Source organism: Lichenostomus cassidix, chromosome 22, assembly GCF_008360975.1.
Source record: "Lichenostomus cassidix isolate B80296 chromosome 22, HeHo_3.0, whole genome shotgun sequence".
NCBI classification, from domain to species: domain Eukaryota; kingdom Metazoa; phylum Chordata; class Aves; order Passeriformes; family Meliphagidae; genus Lichenostomus; species Lichenostomus cassidix.
Genome location: NC_139502.1, coordinates 1,103,263 through 1,121,800, shown reverse-complemented (window position 1 = coordinate 1,121,800; position 18,538 = coordinate 1,103,263). Strand labels below are relative to the sequence as shown.

Genomic DNA, 18,538 nt, shown 5'->3' with positions numbered 1-18,538 from the left:
GGAATGGGAAATAATGGGGAATGGGAAATAATGGGAAATGGGAATGGGAAATAATGGGAAATGGGAATGGGAAATGGGAAATAATGGGAAATAATGGGGAATAATGGGAAATAATGGGAAATAATGGGGAATGGGAAATAATGGGAAATAATGGGGAATGGGAAATGGGAAATAATGGGAAATAATGGGAAATAATGGGAAATAATGGGAAATAATGGGAAATAATGGGAAATAATGGGAAATAATGGGAAAGGGGAAATGGGGAATGGGAATGGGAAATAATGGAAAATGGGAAATAATGGGAAATAATGGGGAATGGGAAATGGGAAATAATGGGAAATAATGGGAAATAATGGGGAATGGGAATGGGAAATAATGGGAAATAATGGGAAATAATGGGGAATGAGAAATGGGAAATGGGGAATGGGAAATAATGGGAAATAATGGGGAATGGGAAATAATGGGAAATAATGGGGAATGGGAAATAATGGGAAATAATGGGGAATGGGAAATAATGGGAAATAATGGGGAATGGGAAATAATGGGAAATAATGGGGAATGGGAAAGGGATATGGGAAATAATGGGAAATAATGTGGAATGGGAAAGGGATATGGGAAATAATGGGAAATAATGGGAAATAATGGGAAAGGGATATGGGAAATAATGGGAAAGGGATATGGGAAATGGGAAATGGGAAATGGAAATGGGAACTGGGAAATGGAAAGGGGAAAGGGGATAGGAGAAAGGGGAAAGGGGAAAGGGGAAAGGGGAAAAGGGAATGGGAAAAGGGAAGGGGAAAGGGGAAGAGGGAGAGGGAGATGAAGATGAAGACAAAGGAAAAGAGGTTAATGGCAAAGGAAGAAAAAGAAGCAAAAGGGAGAAGAGGGAAAAGGAAAAGGGAAAAGGGAAAGGGAAAAGGGAAAAGGGAAAAGGGAAGGGGAAGAGGGAGATGAAGATGAAGGAAAAAGGGTTAATGGCAAAGAATAAGAAAAATGACAAGTCAAAAGAGGGAGAGTATGAGGGAAGAGGGAAAGGGAAAAGGGAAAGATGAAAGAGGAAGGGGAAAATAAGGGAAAGGAAAGGAGAAAAAGAAAAGTATAGAGAAAAAGGCATGAATAAAAATAATAAGAGACAGAAAAATAAAATAAAAAACAAAAGGAAGAAAAAAGGGGGGGAAAGGGAAAAACAGAGAGAAAGAAGCAGCAGTGAGACAGAATGGATTGAGACCAGGAACCAATATCCTCTCTCCTGCTGGGTCAAAACTGGAAATATTTGGGGAAACTGTGTGCAAAGAGATCTGGGGGATTCTGTGCTCATTTGGGGGAGCAACCAAGCAGAGGTGCTGAGGAAAACACACCTCCCAAGGAGGGAACCAACAGAATAAACCGTTCCAGAGAGAGGATTAAATCAAGAAAAAGAAGGAAAATTTAAAAAGTGAAAATAAAAAGGCAAGAGAGGAAGGTCTCCACAAGCCCCTCGTCAGCTGGAGGAGAATCTGGATCCAGCAGGTGGTGGTGCTGCACTGCTCATCCTCTGCCTCCTCTGCACACACTGCGGGAGCAATTTCCAGGCCTGGCCATTCCATTCTCCACTCATGAAATACATTTAAAGGCTTCAGCTGCTGCTCTAATGCTCACCCGGGGAATTCCCGGGCAGGATGTTCTCATCTGCCGTTATTGGCAGTAGTTTTGGGGGCAGGCAGGAGGCAGACAAATGGCCCCAGCGGCAGATTGATGTGCCAGTGGAGAAAAGGTGAATATGTTGAGGATTTATTCCCTCTCCCTGCAGTAAATCTCTGTGTCCCGAATGAATGATGGTATCGGTTTGGGGTTTAAAAAAGAAATCGTGGAGCCAAGTGTCAAAAGTTTAAGAAAACAGAAATGATGGAAGAAAAGAGATCCTGCTGCAAAGGGCCTTTGCAGAACCTGCAGTGCATGGGGAGAATTCTGCCTGTGAGGAGCCAGCCTGGCTGCTCCAAGGAGTATCTCCTTGTCCCTGGAGGAGGACAGGCAGGAGAGCAGCACTGGAAAGCCATGGGGAGAATCCCGAGGGGAGGAGGCAGCACTGAGGTGGGGAGGAACCACAGCCTGCTGGTACCAACAGCCCCAGAGCTCCCAGAAATGGCCAGGTGCCCAAATCCAGGTGGGAATTCAGGTGCTCAGGGAGGGATCAGCCCTGCTGGAAGCTGAGGATAAACACTCCTGCCCCTCTGCCAGCCCTCAGCCCAGCCCTGCTGACGCACAGAGAGCTCCAGGACACTCGTGTGAGGTTCCAATGAAATCTGCAGGGACGAGGGACACTCCTATCCTCCCCTGATAACAGGGAACCATAAATCCCGGGGAGCAGAGCTCAGCGAGGCAGCAGCAGCAGCTCCACGCTCCCAGATGGGTGCCAGGGTAAGGGAACATCTTCCTCTGCTCCACACACCTCAGAAAGGGGACAGGGAGAGCTTAAAATACATCTTTATTGCCTCTGCTTTCTCTCTCTTAAATTGATTTCTATCGATACTCTTCTCTTGCATTAATTCTGGTATTTGGGTGTTTACTTGGAGGTGGAGGGAGAAACCAGCCCTGTTTTCCAGCTCACAGACTCGTGTGGCACTTGTCTGTGATGACAAAGCGTTTGGAGTGTTTGCTTTTTATAATTAAAACCTGACAACTCTCCTTGCTGGGGATTTCAGGAAACCCCAGGATTATTGGGAGGAGGCAGAGCTTGGACTCAGCTCCGTTAATTTTGCCACGCAGTCTCTGCTGTGCCCAAGAGCTGGGGGAACATTCGTGGCCAATTGGTTGGTTTAATGCTAATTTTGAGGGATATTTCTGGAGTGATGTTTCCTTGGAAGCCTCGATCTCCATCAGATCCGCGAGGCTTTGAAGTGCTGTGCCTCGCCCTGACATTTCAATTTGGGCGAATCAAAAGACACGGAAGGTAAATGAATTTCCTTTGAGGCCCAATTGAATCTCCAAAGAACAAACACGGAATAAAAGATGTCGAGATTACCTCGGATAAGCCGAGGTTGATCTGTGCTCACAGTCTCTGGGAGGACACTTAAACGATGCCTTGAAGCAGGTACAAGATGTCTCAGGGGAGTGGGAACGGTTTGACAACACTCCAGCTGCGAATTTCAAAGCAGGATTGCTGAAAACACGGGATTTGATCGTGGAGTTGGTGCTCCCAGCTCCTGGGGAAAGCTCCCAGCTCCTGGGGAAAGCTCCCAGCTCCTGGGGAAAGCTCCCAGCTCCTGGGGACCTCCTAAGTGACTCCAGAAGTTGCTTTCCCAAGGGAGAAGCCATGACCTGTGGGAGGTTATAACCTGGAATGTTCTCTTGCCAGGTGTTTGGAGACCTTGCCCCCTGAGCCCAGGAGCCTGCAGGACCCCAGTGGTGTCCCCAGTGTGTCCCCAGCGTGTCCCCAGCGTGTCCCCAGCCATGGCCCAGCACTGGCTGGCCACAGGCAGGTCGTCCCCCAGGCTGGTGCTGGTGGTGGTGTTTGTGGCATTGCTGCTGGACAACATCCTGCTCACTGTCGTGGGTATGGAGCTCTTGGGGCTCTGGGGGTACAGTGTGGGGGTTTTGGGGATGCTCAGGGGTACAATGTGGGGTTTTTTTGGGGATGCTCAGGGGTGCAGTGTAGGGCTGGGTTTTCAGGGCTGGATTTTTGGGGCTGCCTTGGGTGCTCAGCTCCTCCAGGGCTCACACCCCTGGCCAGCACCGCTCAGCTCAGCCGAGTGCCGAGCCAGAAAATGGAGGAAAATCCCTCACTAATCCCTGCCCTGGTTTTTCTGCAGTGCCCATCGTCCCCACCTTCCTCTACACCACCGAGTACGAAGGAGCCAACAGCTCAGCCCAGCCCCAGGCAGCTCCTGCAGCCCTGAGATCTCCTCCTTTCTCCTCCGTGCTCTCCTATTTTGACAACACCACCGTGCCAGTCTGGGGCTTCACCAGCGCCGAGGGGCTGCTGAATGGGACGGGGAGCCCCCCAGGACAGCCCCCCAGCACCTCCCCAAACCCACCCAGGGGCTGCCTGCAGGGTGGGGAGTTCCTGGCCCAGGAAAACGTCCGGGTTGGGCTGCTCTTTGCCTCCAAGGCTCTCGTCCAGCTGCTGATCAACCCCTGGGTGGGTCTGCTGACCAACAGGTAGGTCAGATGTTGGGCTTCCTGCAATTCCAGGCCATTCCTCAGCTCCTGCCTGCTGCTGAAATCACCAGAAGCTGAGGGATTGCATGGAATCACAGGAATTGCAGGGGGGAATAACAAGAGGGAGAATATATCCATCAAAACGGCACGAATTTTACCTTTTCCGAAAGGCTGCACATGGTTTGTGAGTTTATATCCCAGCATAAACCTCACTAATGCTCTCCTCAGGTGCTGGCAGATGCTGTTTAATACCAGCAACAAGGAATAAACAAACACAGCTTCCCAGCCCGTTACGGATAGAATGTGATTTTCAGGTTTCCTTTGTCTCCTGCAGACACTGTGGGCTGTGCTGGGCTGGGCTGGGGAGCAGAGCTGTGCTCCTGGGTGGCTTTGCAGTGTTTTTGGGGGGCACTGGGTGCTCCCAGCCCACCGGCACTTCCCAAGGGGGAGTGAGGAACCCTCCTTGAGATGGTGCTTCATTTTTCCCGTTCCAGGATAGGATACCACATCCCCATGTTCCTGGGCTTCACCATCATGTTCCTCTCCACAGTCAGTGAGTATTGCCCTCCCCTCTGCCCTCCCCACCCTGCACAGCAGAGAGTCCTTTGCTCGCACCATGGAGAGAAAGGACACAGCAGAGCACCCGGGCTCAGGAGAGGGTGACAAGGACGAGCATCTCTCTGCCCCCTCACCCCTCCAGCACCCAAGCTGGTGCCAGCTGGGGCAGGGTTTGACCCCAGCTCTCCCCTCCCTGGGCAGTGTTTGCTTTCTCAGGCACCTACACCCTGCTGTTCATCGCCAGAGCCCTCCAGGGCGTTGGCTCCTCCTTCTCCTCGGTGGCAGGTAAAGGTTTGAGCTACACCTTTACGAGGTTTGATAACCCCTTGTCTTGGTTATCATCCTCCTCCTCCTCCTCGCTGCACCCACGCCCAGCCAGGGAGCAGCCAAACCCCCAAATCCCAGCTGCTTCCAGCCAGGAGCCCCTCCTGGGCCCAGGCTCAGGTGGGCTCTGTCTGTCCCCCAGGCCTGGGCCTGCTGGCCAGCGTGTATCCCAACGACTCGGAGAGGGGCAGTGCCATGGGCATTGCCCTGGGCGGCCTGGCCTTGGGAGTGCTGAGTAAGGATTCCTCATTCCTGATGGGATAAAACCCCAGCAGCTCATTCCTGCAGCTCCCACCTGCCTGGCTGGATGCTCTCCTCCCTCCACCCCTCTGCCCTCTCTGCCTGTGGGACCAACACCTTCCCCAAACTCCCAGCAGGGACGTGGGGACAGCAGCTGCCAGGCTCTGGGGACAGTGGCACTGCCAGGGTGTGACACAGCCCTTCCCTTGCAGTCGGGGCACCCTTTGGGAGCATCATGTATGAATTCGTGGGGAAAGCGTCGCCCTTCCTGGTGCTGGCCTGCCTCGCCCTCTTGGATGGAGGTGAGAAACCAAATTTAATTGTACAAATAAACAAAATGTGGAAAGACTGAAACGTGGGTGTTTCAGGAAGAGTCTGAGAAGGAAGAGGCACATCAGCACTGGTTATTCTGTCAGGGCTAAATCACATGTTTTCTATCTCCAGATGACTGACACAGCAACAGAGCAGGAATTAATCCCTCATTACTTAATAAACTCCCTGATTGCTTTAATGGCTCCAACAGCACATTCAGTAAAGCTCTTTGAACTGTGAATTCTTTGGCAAGACACCCCTGTCTGCAGCCTCCCCGTGCCATGCAGGAATCAGGCTTTCCCAGCAGAAACGGTGCCTTGTTCTCTGTCCCTTTGCTGTGTCACACATGAAGGCCACGGGAGCCTCCTGAGTGCCACAGCAAAGTTCCAGCCAGCAGGAGCTGCGTTTTCAGTGGGAAGCATGGAGCTAATTAAATTACATTCCCAGTTACCATCCTTGTCTGGATGTAAAGCAAGATATCTGTAATGAAGCGTGTAAGAGCTGCTGGAAAATGAAACGTGGGCCTCGTGCATATCAAACTTTCTGGGTTAATCCTTTTCTTTCCCACATCCCATTTCTGTCACACTCCAGCGGCAGCTCCCCAGCTGGCAGCCTGATGGGAGCATTTGCACTTTTGACTGCTCCAGGGGCTGAAAAAACCCTCTCAACACGCTCCAGGCAGTTTTGCTGCTCCCTCCAACCACAGCTCCTGCATGCTGGGGTTGTGCTGCAGGGATGGGGCAGGCTGAGGGCCAGGAGAGGTGGATGGCAGGGATGCTGGGTGTGGAAATGAGCCATCAGCAGTGTTCTGTCCCCAGCTCTGCAGCTGTGCATCCTGCAGCCCTCCAGGATCTCCCCAGAGGTGAGCACAGCCTAGGGTGAGGGAGGTGGGCACTGCCCGGGGCTGGGGGCTGTACCACACCGGCTGAAGGCACACCCAGCCCCCAGCCCACGTCACCCCTTCACAGAGCACCAAAGCCACCCCGGTGTCCACCCTGCTGCGAGACCCCTACATCCTGGTGGCTGCAGGTAAAGGTGGACATTTGTCCATTTGCAGGTAAAAATTCCCTCGTGCCTGCTTGAAACAGCAGCCAAAAGGGCTAAAACGGAGCTTTTCTCCCTTTTCTCCCCACCAGGAGCTCTCTGCTTCTCCAACATGGGGGTGGCCATGCTGGAGCCCACCCTGCCCATCTGGATGCTGCAGACCATGTGCTCCCCGCAGTGGCAGCTCGGTAGGTCCTGTGCTTTGCAGCCTCTTCCCCCGAGCTTCAGGGGGTTTAGAATCCCAGAATCACTCAGAAAAATCCTCCCAGACCATCCTGAGTCCAACCTGTGACCATCCCAACCTTGTCACCAGCCCCGGGCACTGAGTGCCACGTCTGGCATTCCTTGGACACTTCCAGGGACTGAGGAATGGCCCTGCTTGGGCACAGCAGGAGGGATTGAATCATCTTTTATATCATTCCGAAACAAAAAAAGGAAACATCTGCCCTCATGCCCATGGAGTGAGCGATCCCAGGGCTCCAATTCCAGCCGGAAATGGCCTCAGTGGTGGCTGCACCATGTGCTATTGAAAAAATTGCATGGAATCAGGCTCCCCAGCCGAGCAATAACGGGGCAGGGAGGCTGTGGGGTGCCCTGGGAGCCCATCTTCTGCAGGGCACATAATGGGCTCGTGCTGGGCTGCAATTGTGGAGGCCAGATGGGCTCTGCAGAGGCAGCTCCGAGGGAAACAAGGCCATTTCCAGCATCCCAGGCAGGGCAGGATGGGCTGTGCTGATTGCCAGCTGCCCGGGAAATGGGATGTGGAGATAACAGCGCCTGAGCTCACTGCAGAAATAACAAGTAATGGTTATCAAAGCCAATTGGCACAGGAATGACCCAGGGGGTGCCCCAGGCTGCACTTAGATCCCAAATTGGATTGCAGGCTGGGAGCAGGGGGGCTGGAATTGCTCCTGATCGAGTTATCCTCTGGGCAGCAGCAGCAGCCAGCCGCTAAAAGCTTTGGATGCTTCTCTGGAGCAAGGGTGGGTGAGGGGAAAGCTGCAGCCAGGGGGTCTGGTGAGGGACAAGGGACAGAACCCAGGGGAAAAGCACTCTGGGCTGCCCTGCCAGCACTGAACCCCATAAGTTTTGGGGTGACTCGACAGAAGAAAATACCGAATATATTCCCTAAGATGTTCCCTGAGAGATTTCAGAGCTGCTTGGATTCAGAGTTCCACTCCAACCCACGCATCTCACAAGCTGTTCTGGACTCAAGAGGCTCCTCTTTTTGTCTCCTTCTCCCATAATTCTGGGCAAAACAACCCAGAAGAGCTTAGCTAAACCTGCAGGATTAACCATGTTCTGTAGCTGTTAGAGAGAGGAGAGGAAATTAAACACAAATCAGTGTGTTCTGTTCCAGTAAGGAAGCTTTCCCAGGGAAATGGAGCTGATCACTTTTATTTATTGTCAGCAGGAGAGGATATGAAAAATAAACAACCAGTAAAGCAGCAGGGAGAGCAAATATTTAATTGTGAGCTACGTAATGATCCCCCAGCTTTTTACTTAAGCAGTTGTTTTATTCCTCTTTATTGAGTAAGGGAAAAGCAGAAGGCAGAGGTGGGAAGGGGGAAGAGGGAGAAACTGTGGCAGGAGGATGTTCACGTGAATTGTGGTTCGTGTATTCTCCAAAGGAGGCAGTTAGGGAATGAAAATTGGTGCAAATCTCCTGTGGTTTCTCAGGCACGAGACATTTTTTAATCCCTTCTCTCTCCCAGGGATGGCATTCCTGCCTGCCAGCATATCCTACCTCATTGGCACCAACCTCTTTGGGATTCTGGCTAACAGGATGGGGAGGTAAGTGGGATATTAAAGATATTAAAGATTAATTCTGGCCCAGCCCAGCCCGAATTCCAGCACGTTCTGCTCGAGGCTGAGAACTCCTGCCCTGTGCTCCCACTGCAGGTGGCTGTGCTCCATGATTGGAATGGCTGTGGTGGGAATCAGCCTCCTGTGTGTGAGTAGCACAGGGGAATGTGAGGTGTCTCTGCAGGAGAATCCACAGGGATTTCCATGGCCCTGGCACAGCAGATGCTCAGGGGTTGCACATCTGGATGGGTTTTGCAGAACTGGGAAAGGTCTCTGGATCTTTGGGGTTGTTCAGCCTGGAAAAGGCTGCGGAGTGACTGAATTGTTGCTGTCCAGGACCTCAAGGGAGCCTGCAGGGAAGAAATTCCTGCCTGGGAGGGTGGGGAGGGACTGGGATGGAATTCCCAGAGCAGCTGTGGCTGCCCCATGACCCCTGGAAGTGTCCAAGGCCAGCTGGATGGGGCTTGGAGCAGCCTGGGATGGTGAAAGGTGTCCCTGCCACGGCAGGGCGGGTTGGAACAACCTTAACAACCTTCCAACCCAACCATGTCTCACCTTCCCACCTCCCACAGCCCTCCTGGCCTCACATCTCCTCTCCCTCCCCTCCCAGGTCCCTCTGGCCACCACCATCTCCGGGCTGATCGGCCCCAACGCCGGGCTGGGCTTTGCCATAGGTAAGCTGGGCTGCTCCCGGGCAGCTCCCCTGGCCAGCAGGGCCTGAGGATCCCTCCTTGCCCCGGGCAGGAATGGTGGATTCCTCCATGATGCCCATCATGGCTTACCTGGTGGACCTGCGCCACACCTCCGCCTACGGCACCGTGTACGCCATCGCCGACGTGGCCTTCTGCATGGGCTTTGCCATCGGTAGGACAGCTCTGCTCACGGGCTAGCTGCTCGGGGTGTATCTCATTGTGCTCCCTGGTGTAGCTGCTCAGGGTGGATCTCACCCTGCTCCCGGGTGTATCTCACCCTGCTCCCTGGTGTAGCTGCTCAGGGTGTATCTCACCCTGCTCCCTGGTGTATATCTCACCCTGTTCCCTGGTGTTCTGTCCCTTTTTCCCGCTGGGATTTGCAGGTCCCTCCACGGGCGGGGCGATTGTTCGAGCTCTGGGGTTCCCCACGCTGATGGTGATCGTTGGGGTGCTGAACGTCGCTTACTCCCCGCTCTGCTGGCTCCTGCGCAGCCCCCCGGCCGCCGAGGAGAAGATGGTCAGTCAGGGGTGCTCTCCTGGAGTTTCATATCCCGGGGATTTGGGGGAATTAAGAGTGAATTCGCCAGGGATTCCATCTTCCTTGTTGGGGTTTATTCTGCCCTCTGAAAGGGACAGAAAACTCAGATAAAAGCAAAGTTTAGAGGGTCATTCTCTGAGCTCACAGCTTGTATTCCCTGGGGAAAGGTCCGCTTTGGCTTTTTCCAAAGTGATAATTCTCCTGTTAGCCACTCAAATTACTCATTATTTTTACTAAAGCTGATTCCTGCTCTCCTCCCCAGGCCATCCTGAGGCAGGAGTGCTCCATGCAGCCCAACAGCTCCAGCCCAAGGGGAGCGCTGCGGGAATTCCCTCTCACCCGGGAGAGAGGGGAGGCAGAAAACACGGAATAGGCAGGGCAGGGAGTGTGTGCCCTGCTCTGGAGCTGTCATTCTGGTTATGGAACACAAATGTGTGAGCAGCCACAGCCAACGCAGCCGGCCCAGACTTGTGGGCATAGCTGGAATCTCCAAACTCTTCTCCTGACGGTTCTTCTTTCTCCAACCATCAGGATTTGGAGGCACCATCCCTTCAGTGAGGCCACTCCCTTGCTGTGGGGTTTAGCAAAGGAACCAGCTGGCAATAAAGATGTCACTGTAATGTCACTGTCACTGTAATGTCACTGCAATGTCTCTGAGGACACTAAAACCAGTTTGTTTCTGTCTTGGTGTGGTTTGATGTGCTGTGCTATTTCTGTGCTGCTCGTGTGTCCTTCCCCACATACATTAAATTAGTTTATTCGTCTGAAGAACTCTGAGAAACTGAGGTGGGACTAAGGTTTAGCCTCAGCCGACAAAGCCAACCAGGCCACAGTGATTTCTGTATTTCAGGGGAGCAGCCGGGGGCTGGGAAGCTCTGAGGGAACAGTTTGGCAGAGAGTGCGCAGTTTCTCCAGAGTGCGGGGTTAACCCGGCCGTCCTTAACACACAGCTCAGAGCCCCTCAGTGCCTCTTTGCGGGTTTGTTTAATCCCGGGGTTTGTTTAATCCGGTGGTTTGCCTCCCCGCCGCCCTGAGGGACACAGCACAGCCGCCATGACAGCCCGTCCGCCTCCCGCCGCTCTCGCGAGACTCCGCTCGCCCCGCCCTTTCCGGCAATGGCGGCGCCCTGACCCGCGCGGCCGGCAGCACCGTCAGTCACCGCTGTCACTGTCCCTGTCCCCGCTGCTGTCCCCGTCACCGCCACCGCTGTCCCCGCCGTCACCGCCACCATGCACTCCGACGATGTGAGTCCGACCGTTCTCTCGGCCCCGTGTCAAGAGCTCGCCCCGCCGCTGGGCCCGGCCGTGTCCGTCCCACGTGGCCGAGAGTCCCCTGTCCCGTGTCCCCTGTCCCCTGTCCCCAGCCCGGGGGCGCAGATGGACCGGGGGGTGTAAATGGGGATTTGGCAGCAGCAGACGCGCTGTGGCTGCGCTTCCTGGGGCACGGCGCTCTCCCTGCCCGGGAACCCCCAGGAGACCCCAGTGTTCGTGGGGTGATCCCGGTGGAGCCGCCCCGGGGGCTGCAGGGCCGTGCGAGGGAATGTCACTGTGTGTCACCCGCTCTTTGTCCTGCAGGTGGTGTGGAGCATGCTGGGGAACAAGCAGTTCTGCTCCTACAAGATGACGTGAGTTTTGGGGGGACAGGCTGGGCTGAGCCGGGGGGATCCAGCGGGGACAGGAACGGGAGGGACACACTGGGTCCCCTGAACCCCACAGCGTCCCCTGTGCCACCGTGCCACACGGGGGTCTCAGAGGATGGAGGGGGCTCTGGGCTCTCCCTGCCTGCCCCTCATTGATTCCCTTCCCCTCTTTTCCAGCACCAAAACGCAGAACTTCTGCCGCAACGAGTACAACCTGACGGGGCTGTGCAACCGCTCCTCCTGCCCGCTGGCCAACAGCCAGTACGCCACTGTCCGCGAGGAGAAAGGTGTGAGCAGGGAGGAATTCCTCCTTGGAAAGGGTGGTCAGGCTGCCCAGGGAGGTTTGGGGTCCCCATCCCTGGGAAGGGTGGGTGTGGCACTCAGAGGGAGTTGTTCCCTGTTCCAGGTCGCTGCTATCTGTACATGAAGACCATCGAGCGGGCAGCGTTCCCCCGGCGCCTCTGGGAGCGGGTGAGCTCGGGACACTGCTGGGACAGTGGCTCTGGTGTCCTCAGGACAGGAGCACACAGCCTCAGGCTGTGCCAGGGGAGGGGCAGGCTGGACATCAGGAGGAGTTTCTCCATGGAAAGGGTGGTCAGGCATTGGAACTGCCCAGGGAGGTTTGCAGTCCCCATCCCTGGAGGTGTCCGAGGAAGGACTGGAGGTGACACTCAGTGCTCTGGGCTGGGGACAAGGTGGGGATCAGGCACAGGGGTTTGTTTTGCCTGCACCCCCTTGGAGGGCTTTTCCTGCATGATTTGTGACTCTGGGAGTGATGCAGCCCCTCCCAAAGGTCCCTGCTTTGTGTCACCCAGCCGTTCCCCTGTCCCCCCAGGTGCTGCTGAGCAAGAACTACGAGAAGGCTCTGGAGGAGATCGATGAGAACCTCATCTACTGGCCTCGCTTCATCCGGCACAAGTGCAAGCAGAGGTTCACCAAGATCACGCAGTACCTGATCCGCATCCGCAAGCTCACCCTCAAGAGACAGTAAGGGACACGGCAGTGACCATGGCACTGACCACTGGGGGCTTGAGGAGCCACTGCCCATCTGCTGAGCTGCTGGGCCATGGAGCTGGGCATTCCTGAGGGGTTAGAGGTGGATCTGGGTGCAGTGGATGAGCTGCAGGGAGCCTGAGTGTAGAAATGCACTTAGGGAATGTCCTGAGCTGGGAGGGACCCACCAGGATCATGGATCCCAACCCTGGCCCTGCACAGACACCCCAAAACCCACCCTGGGCATCCCTGGCAGCATTGTCCAAACACTGCCAGAGCTCTGTGGGTGTGCCCATTCCCTGGGGAGCCTCTGGGGGAAGAATCTTTCCCTAAAACCCATCCCAACCGCCCAGCACAGCTCCAGCCATTCCCTGGATCCTGTCCCTGTCACAGGGAGCAGAGATTGGAGCTGCCCTTGGGGAGGAGCTGCTCCAAGTGCCCTCAGCTGCCCCTCCAGACCCTTCCATATCCTCGGGATGCTCTCTAAGAGCTTCAGATCTTCTCCTGAGGCACCCAAAGTGCCCCCAGGACACAGCACATGGGATGCTGAGGCTGTGCAGCTCCCCAGTGCCTGTTGCTCCCTGCAGGAGGAAGCTCGTTCCGCTGCGCAGGAAGATCGAGAGGCGCGAGAACAGGCGCGAGGTAAGGCTGTCCCTCCGTGTCACCTCCTGCCCCTGCTCCTGTCCCTGCTGCCCTCAGCCTCACCCAGCTGCTCTCTGCCCCCTAGGAGAAAGCCCTGATCGCTGCCCAGCTGGACAATGCCATCGAGAAGGAGTTGCTGGAGAGGCTGAAGCAGGACACGGTGAGGAGCACGCCGAGCTCCCAGGGAGCCCCAGAACACGAGGGCTGCCCTGATCTGGGCAGGAGTGTGGGGTCACAACTGGGGAAGGACTGATCCACACCTTCACCTCGGTCTGGTGCTGCCCCATGCAGCCTCTCAGTGTCCCCCAAAGTCCATCTCCCACCTGTGGCTCATGGAAATCCCAATTTTCCTTGCAGTATGGAGACATTTACAACTTCCCCATCCACGCCTTTGACAAGGCTCTCCAGCAACAAGACGCAGAGAGCGAGAGCGAGTCGGATGCAGAGAGGGAAGAAGAGGATGATGAGGTAAAGCTTTCAGCTATAGCTCCATCAGCCCTGCCCTGGTGCTGGGTGAGAACTCAGGGGAGCTCAGAAAAAGCTTCTGTGTGCAAGTGGAGGGCTTGGTGGCTCTTGCAGCACAAGCCATGGCCCTGCTGTGCTCAGTCCCTGCCTCTGTTCCTTGCAGGATGTGGACAAAAGGGAGTTTGTGGAAGCAGAGGACAGCGAGCTCAGCGACTTTGAGGTAGGTGAAGCACTCAGGTGAGGCTGAGCTGTTGGACAGGCAGGTCCACCCTTGGCTGTCTGAAATCAGTCATGGGAGAGAGCAGTGCACTCAGACTGCAGTGTCTCCCCTGCAGCCCAGCTCCTGGGATCCACAGTCCAGGATTGTGGAATGGGATCACACATGAGGTGATTTGGGGGAAAGAGGAGGTTTAGTTACACAGCAAGCTCTGACATCACTCTGGTTACTCAATTCTTCCTCAGGACATGGATAAGTTGGAGACAAGCAGTGAAGAGGAGCAGGAAGAGGAGGAAGAAGTAGAGAAGAAAGCCTCCCACTCCAAATCCAAAGGGAAAACCCCCCTGAAGGGCCCAGCCAGGAGAAAACGTCCCTACATCGAAATCGAGTACGAAGAGGAAACAGAGCCAAGCACCAAAACAAAAGCAGCCTGAACCTTCCCTGATCCCATTTTGTAGTGACTGACAGAACTCCAGACCTGTCACCAGGATCTGACTCCAGAATCTCTCATCCACCTCTGTCCAGGACCCTCAGGAACTCCTGGTTTTACACTCTACACATTTTCTCCAAGAGCAGCAGGGTTTCTGTGGGACCCCAGGATTTTGCAGTGTGTTTGTACCACTGCAGGAAGCACAGCTCCCAGGAAGATCTCCCACCTTCTCTACAACCACAGAAAGCTCAGCCCAGACTCTGCTCCAGCAGCCTGGGGAGCTCTGCTGCTTCCTGCCAAGGCTGGAGAAGCCCCACAGGGCCCAGGGAGCACTTGGATGTGTCTGGGGGAGGTGTGGGGCTCGCAGGTGGGACAAGAACAACAGAACTTCAAATAAATGTAACAACTTTACTGTACAAAAGGAGGTGAGCAGTGTCAGGCACCTCAGGTGCTCTCCTGCACCTTCCTGAGGCATTCCCGCACCCGATTCTCCTCACAGCTGCTCTGCACCCCTTCCAGCAGCACCTGGAGGGAGAAAAGCAGCATTCCCAGAGCCTGGGCACTCGGGGTCTGGTGTTACCCACCTGCCCCAGCTCTGTGGTGGAGCAAAGCACAGACTGATACCCATCAGTAGGTATCGAGTCACTTATCAATTATTGATGCTGGGGAGGGGAAATGGAAAATCCTGCTGGGCTGAGAAGGGAGAGGGAACTGTCACCCACCCCGAGTCCCTGGCTCACCTTCACCTGGCCCTGGGAGCAGTGATCCAGCAGGATGAGGCACTGGGTGGCCCTGTGCAGCAGGGCAGCTCTGACGGGCTCTGGCGTTGGGCTCTGGTCAGTGTGCACATCCCAGAGCAGCCTCAGCAGGGCCTTGAGGAGCACGGGGAGCCTGCAGGGCATCCTGCAAGGGAAACATCCCAAACCCAGATCAAAGTGAGCACCCAGCTTAATTTTGGGGGCAGGTTTTCAGCCAAGCAGTAATGGCAGGGATTGTTCCCTGGGACAGATTGTCCCTAGGACTTGAGGGTCTTTTCCTCCAGAAACAGCAACTTTGGGACTTAAACTGAACACACTCAGGATAGGAATGAAACATCCATTTCAGGACAGCTTTCCTGTGTGCAGCTCCCCCAGAGAGGTACCTGGGCCAGGCATGCTCTATGGTGCACTGCAGTGTCTCCAGGATTCCCAGTCTGGCTTCTTCCTTGGGGCCATCAGATACTTCCAGGTAGCCCAGGATGACTCTCTCCAGCCTCTTCAGGTGCCTCACGATGAGGATGCCGAGACTGGGGGGACAAACACACCCTGAGGAGGGAGGATACCCTCGGATACCAAGGCCACCTCTGTCCCCACAAACACCTCTCTGCTCCCACCTGCTCAGGAGGGTGGGCAGGGTCCCCAGGTACAGCTGTCACCTGCTCAGGAGGGTGGGCAGGGTCCCCATGTCCCCCTGTCCCCTCTCTCTCACCTGCTGACGAAGGCAGGCAGAGTCCCTGCGTAGACCCTGCGCAGAGCCAGCCGATGTTCAGCCTCCATGTGGGTCAGCACCAGCTGCAGCACCTGGTCCCAGGGGGATGTGGCTCTGCCGTGGCCCTGGTGGCGCTGGCATCGCTCCAGGATGGGCAGCAGGTCCAGCAGGCACAGCAGCACGGCCTGGTTTGGGGACAGATGGAAATCTGGGCAGTCCTGCTCGTGTTCTCAACAAAACCCAGGAAATCCCAGCTCTGTGACAGCCCAGGCTGCTGCTGCTCACCCCAGAGTTACTGAGTCACTCTGTCTCAGGCAGGGGCTGGGGACAGCCTGACTGCACTGACAACAGGCTCTGACAACACCCCAAAGCAGAGTTAAACCCAAGCCCAGCCATCCTACCTGGATGAGAGTGGCCTCCCGTGAGTAGAGGTGGTTGTAGAGGGCGTGGAACACCACCTGGGCCCTGTTGAACTGGCACAGATCTGCGCCTGGCTGCAACAACAGACAGCAGGGCGTTACTGCTGGGAGCACATTCACTGAAACCTAGGGAAAACACATCCTGCCCAGAACTTGTGACACCCCCAGCATGAGGAGCTGCTGCAAATGCAGGTTGAACCCTGCCATGCAGGAAGAGAAGTTAGGAATCCTAACAGGAGTCTGACCCAGCTGAGGAATGGCTGGAGCTGTGTCAGGGCAGGGTTGGGCTGGAGATGAGGAAAAGGTTCTCCCACAAGAGGGTGGTGGGCACTGAACAGGGAATGAGCACAGTGCCGAGGCTGCCAGAGCTCCAGGAGGGTTTGGGCAACACTCAGGGATGCCCAGGGTGGGATTGCTGGGCTGTCTGTGCAGGGCCAGGGCCTGGACTGTGATCCTTGAGGGTCCCTTCCCACTCGGACACTGTGACTGACCCTTCCTTCACACAACCCACGCCGAGCCCTGCCCTCCCTCACCACGTTGAGCACGATGTGGTGCAGGCAGCGCACGCCCAGCACTTTGTTCTCCTCCTGGAAGTCATCGGAGAGGAGCAGCGCGGGCGGCAGGACTCGCTCCAGGTGGGGACACAGCCAGGGCCGGCTGACGCGGAACAGAGTCCAGGAGAACACGTGCTTGGAGGCAGGGTTACACTTCCAGGTGTCTCTGCAGCGACAAACACAGCTCAGGGAGCGCTGCGACTGAGAGTCCTCCGTTCCTGTGCACTTGAGACTCTCAGCTGGCAGCAAACTCTGCCAGTCATCCCCCAACACCTTCCACTGCTGGGCATTTGTACAGCTCCTGGCCCCACATTGATCATCCCTTGAGCCTGAGCTCTGTTTCCCAGAGGTTTCCAGTATTTCCTACACAGAGACCCTCCAAACACACCCGGCTGCCCTTCCCACTCACTTGGTTAATTCCTGCTTCAGCAGCGCCAGCACTGCTCCAAACCTTCCTTCCTCATCCCCCTCCTTTCCCCGCAGGAACTCCTCCACGGAGCCGCAGTTTGCCGCCTGCACCAGCCGCTCCAGCAGCTCCTGAGCCACCGCCCGAGTCCTCGCCGTGCTCCAGGGCCTCTGCTCCGCGTGTGTGACAGCCACGATGTACCCGTGTGCCACCACCCTCCGCAGCGCGGCCTCCACCGCCGCCTTCCCCAGCGAGTCCTGCCCCTTGGCCGCTTCCAGCTTCTCGAGCAGCAGCAGGAACGTGCTGCCGACCTGCTCCGCTCGCTCCGCCGCGGCGTTCAGCGCTGTGTGCTGCCCGGGGGGCTCTGCCCCGTCCTGCTCCCGGCGCGGCGGAGCCGCCAAGCCGCCCAGGGCCGCAGCCAGCGCTGCCAGCGCCGCGGGGCTGGCCGAGCCCAGCAGCCAGCGCGGATCCGCCGCCCGCAGCAGCGCGCCCAGCTCCCGCAGCGCTCCGGGCCGCTCGGCCAGCGCCAGCCGCGCCTGCAGCAGCGCCTGCTCGGCCGAGGGGGCGGCGGGCGGCTCGGGCTGCGCGGGACTGCGCTCCGGGCTGCGGGCAGCCATGGTGACACAGCCGGGGGGAACTAAACCGCGCTAGAGACACATGGCTGGCGGCAGCAGCGCCGGGCGGGCAGCGGGGACAGCCGGGACAGCCCCGGGACCCCGAGAGAGCCCCGAGCAGCCCTGAGACCCCCGACAGACCCCGAGAGAGCCCCGAGCAGCGCCGGGATCCCTGACAGACCCCCGAACAGCCCCGCTCCTGTCCCCGCACCGCCGCCTCCCGCACCACGCGCGCCAACTGTCGCAAACCACCGCTGTGCCGTAAAGCTGATGGAAAAGGGGCGTGGCGCTGTGTGAATAAATTACCATAGCTAATTAAAGACCGTTTTGAGGGAAAGAGCGACCGTGCGGGGCGGAGAGAGCGAAACCCGGGGTGGGAGAGCGCAGAGCACTGGTGCGGAGCGGGCTGGAACGGGAGCAGGACAGCTGGATGGGGACGGTGGTGTCGCCGTGACCTCAGAGCAGTGACAGTGCCACCGGTGCCGGCGCGGCGGTGAACTGCCCGATCCTTCCGGTTCATGGAAATGATGATTGGGAGTGGCACGCGGCTGCGTGACGTGTGCGCCCTGCGTTACGACATGGCACAGTCCCGTCTGACCGCCGGGGGGTCCTGACGTCACAACGACGTCATTTTCTTCTATATGTACAAGAATAGCGGAAATTAGTATATAGGACAAAGCGTGGGGTCTGTGTGGTGGCGAGTGAGGTCATCCCCATGGCTACTGCGGTGCCTGGTGGTCGCTCCAGTAATGTCACTGCCACGTCACCTCTCTTCTGTGTCGACAATCAGTGCAAAGGGGCAAATTTGGGGTGTGTGCGCAGCTCCTGCGCTGTGTGTGACAGTGATGTCACTGCTGGTGTGGCAGTGATGTCACTGCTGATGTCGCGTTCTCTCGGAGGTGTCGACAATCAGGGGAAATGGTCAAGCTGGTGGTGTCCACCCTGCCGTGGGCACAGCTTGGGGGGTCCTGGCCCTGCAGGGGGGTCAGTTTGGGGTTATTTTGGGCAGTTCGGGTGATTTGTCACCACATTAAAGGGTCA

General features: G+C 56.5%; 3 protein-coding genes and 1 non-coding gene across 4 annotated transcripts; 3 read left to right on the top strand and 1 right to left on the bottom strand.

Annotated features, from left to right (window-relative positions):
* Positions 1–1,071: 1,071 nt before the first annotated feature.
* On the top strand, positions 1,072–10,333 carry SLC18A1 (solute carrier family 18 member A1). Its single transcript, XM_085080605.1, has 16 exons — positions 1,072–2,397; positions 3,335–3,532; positions 3,789–4,137; positions 4,632–4,690; positions 4,897–4,980; positions 5,162–5,254; positions 5,472–5,561; positions 6,390–6,433; positions 6,540–6,600; positions 6,708–6,803; positions 8,331–8,409; positions 8,518–8,569; positions 9,032–9,095; positions 9,166–9,285; positions 9,497–9,630; positions 9,914–10,333. Exons 2-16 carry the CDS (start codon positions 3,430–3,432, stop codon positions 10,022–10,024), a joined length of 1,539 nt encoding a protein of 512 aa, XP_084936731.1. The 5' UTR covers positions 1,072–2,397; positions 3,335–3,429; the 3' UTR covers positions 10,025–10,333.
* Positions 10,334–10,744: 411 nt separating this feature from the next.
* On the top strand, positions 10,745–14,458 carry MAK16 (MAK16 homolog). The gene is made up of 10 exons (XM_085080529.1): positions 10,745–10,895; positions 11,226–11,275; positions 11,468–11,577; positions 11,697–11,761; positions 12,126–12,277; positions 12,871–12,925; positions 13,011–13,085; positions 13,283–13,393; positions 13,554–13,610; positions 13,853–14,458. The coding sequence occupies exons 1-10, from the start codon at positions 10,881–10,883 to the stop codon at positions 14,039–14,041; spliced, it is 879 nt and encodes a 292-aa protein (XP_084936655.1). The 5' UTR covers positions 10,745–10,880; the 3' UTR covers positions 14,042–14,458.
* TTI2 (TELO2 interacting protein 2) lies at positions 14,426–17,658 on the bottom strand. Its single transcript, XM_085080528.1, has 7 exons — positions 16,887–17,658; positions 16,457–16,643; positions 15,906–15,998; positions 15,505–15,689; positions 15,179–15,322; positions 14,778–14,940; positions 14,426–14,562 (listed from the first exon to the last, which is right to left on the bottom strand). The coding sequence occupies exons 1-7, from the start codon at positions 17,498–17,500 to the stop codon at positions 14,482–14,484; spliced, it is 1,467 nt and encodes a 488-aa protein (XP_084936654.1). The 5' UTR covers positions 17,501–17,658; the 3' UTR covers positions 14,426–14,481.
* A 344-nt stretch (positions 17,659–18,002) lies between these two features.
* LOC146427977 (small nucleolar RNA U13) lies at positions 18,003–18,096 on the top strand. The gene has a single exon (XR_014856250.1). It is a non-coding gene; the product is annotated as a small nucleolar RNA U13 (small nucleolar RNA).
* The last annotated feature ends 442 nt before the right edge of the window (positions 18,097–18,538 follow it).

What these genes read in the sequence shown, in the direction of transcription:
- MAK16 (XM_085080529.1), top strand. An exon ending in AGAGGCTGAAGCAGGACACG is followed by an intron (nt 13,086 to 13,282) that starts GTGAGGAGCACG and finishes TTTTCCTTGCAG; the next exon opens with TATGGAGACATTTACAACTT. An exon ending in GGGAAGAAGAGGATGATGAG is followed by an intron (nt 13,394 to 13,553) that starts GTAAAGCTTTCA and finishes TGTTCCTTGCAG; the next exon opens with GATGTGGACAAAAGGGAGTT.
- SLC18A1 (XM_085080605.1), top strand. Translation starts at nt 3,430, where the DNA reads ATGGCCCAGCACTGGCTGGCCACAGGCAGGTCGTCCCCCAGGCTGGTG. An exon ending in CCTGGCCTTGGGAGTGCTGA is followed by an intron (nt 5,255 to 5,471) that starts GTAAGGATTCCT and finishes CTTCCCTTGCAG; the next exon opens with TCGGGGCACCCTTTGGGAGC. An exon ending in CTACATCCTGGTGGCTGCAG is followed by an intron (nt 6,601 to 6,707) that starts GTAAAGGTGGAC and finishes TCTCCCCACCAG; the next exon opens with GAGCTCTCTGCTTCTCCAAC.
- TTI2 (XM_085080528.1), bottom strand. Translation starts at nt 17,500, where the DNA reads ATGGCTGCCCGCAGCCCGGAGCGCAGTCCCGCGCAGCCCGAGCCGCCC. An exon ending in CTGAAGCAGGAATTAACCAA is followed by an intron (nt 16,644 to 16,886) that starts GTGAGTGGGAAG and finishes TTGTCGCTGCAG; the next exon opens with AGACACCTGGAAGTGTAACC. An exon ending in GGGAGGCCACTCTCATCCAG is followed by an intron (nt 15,690 to 15,905) that starts GTAGGATGGCTG and finishes TCCCCAAACCAG; the next exon opens with GCCGTGCTGCTGTGCCTGCT.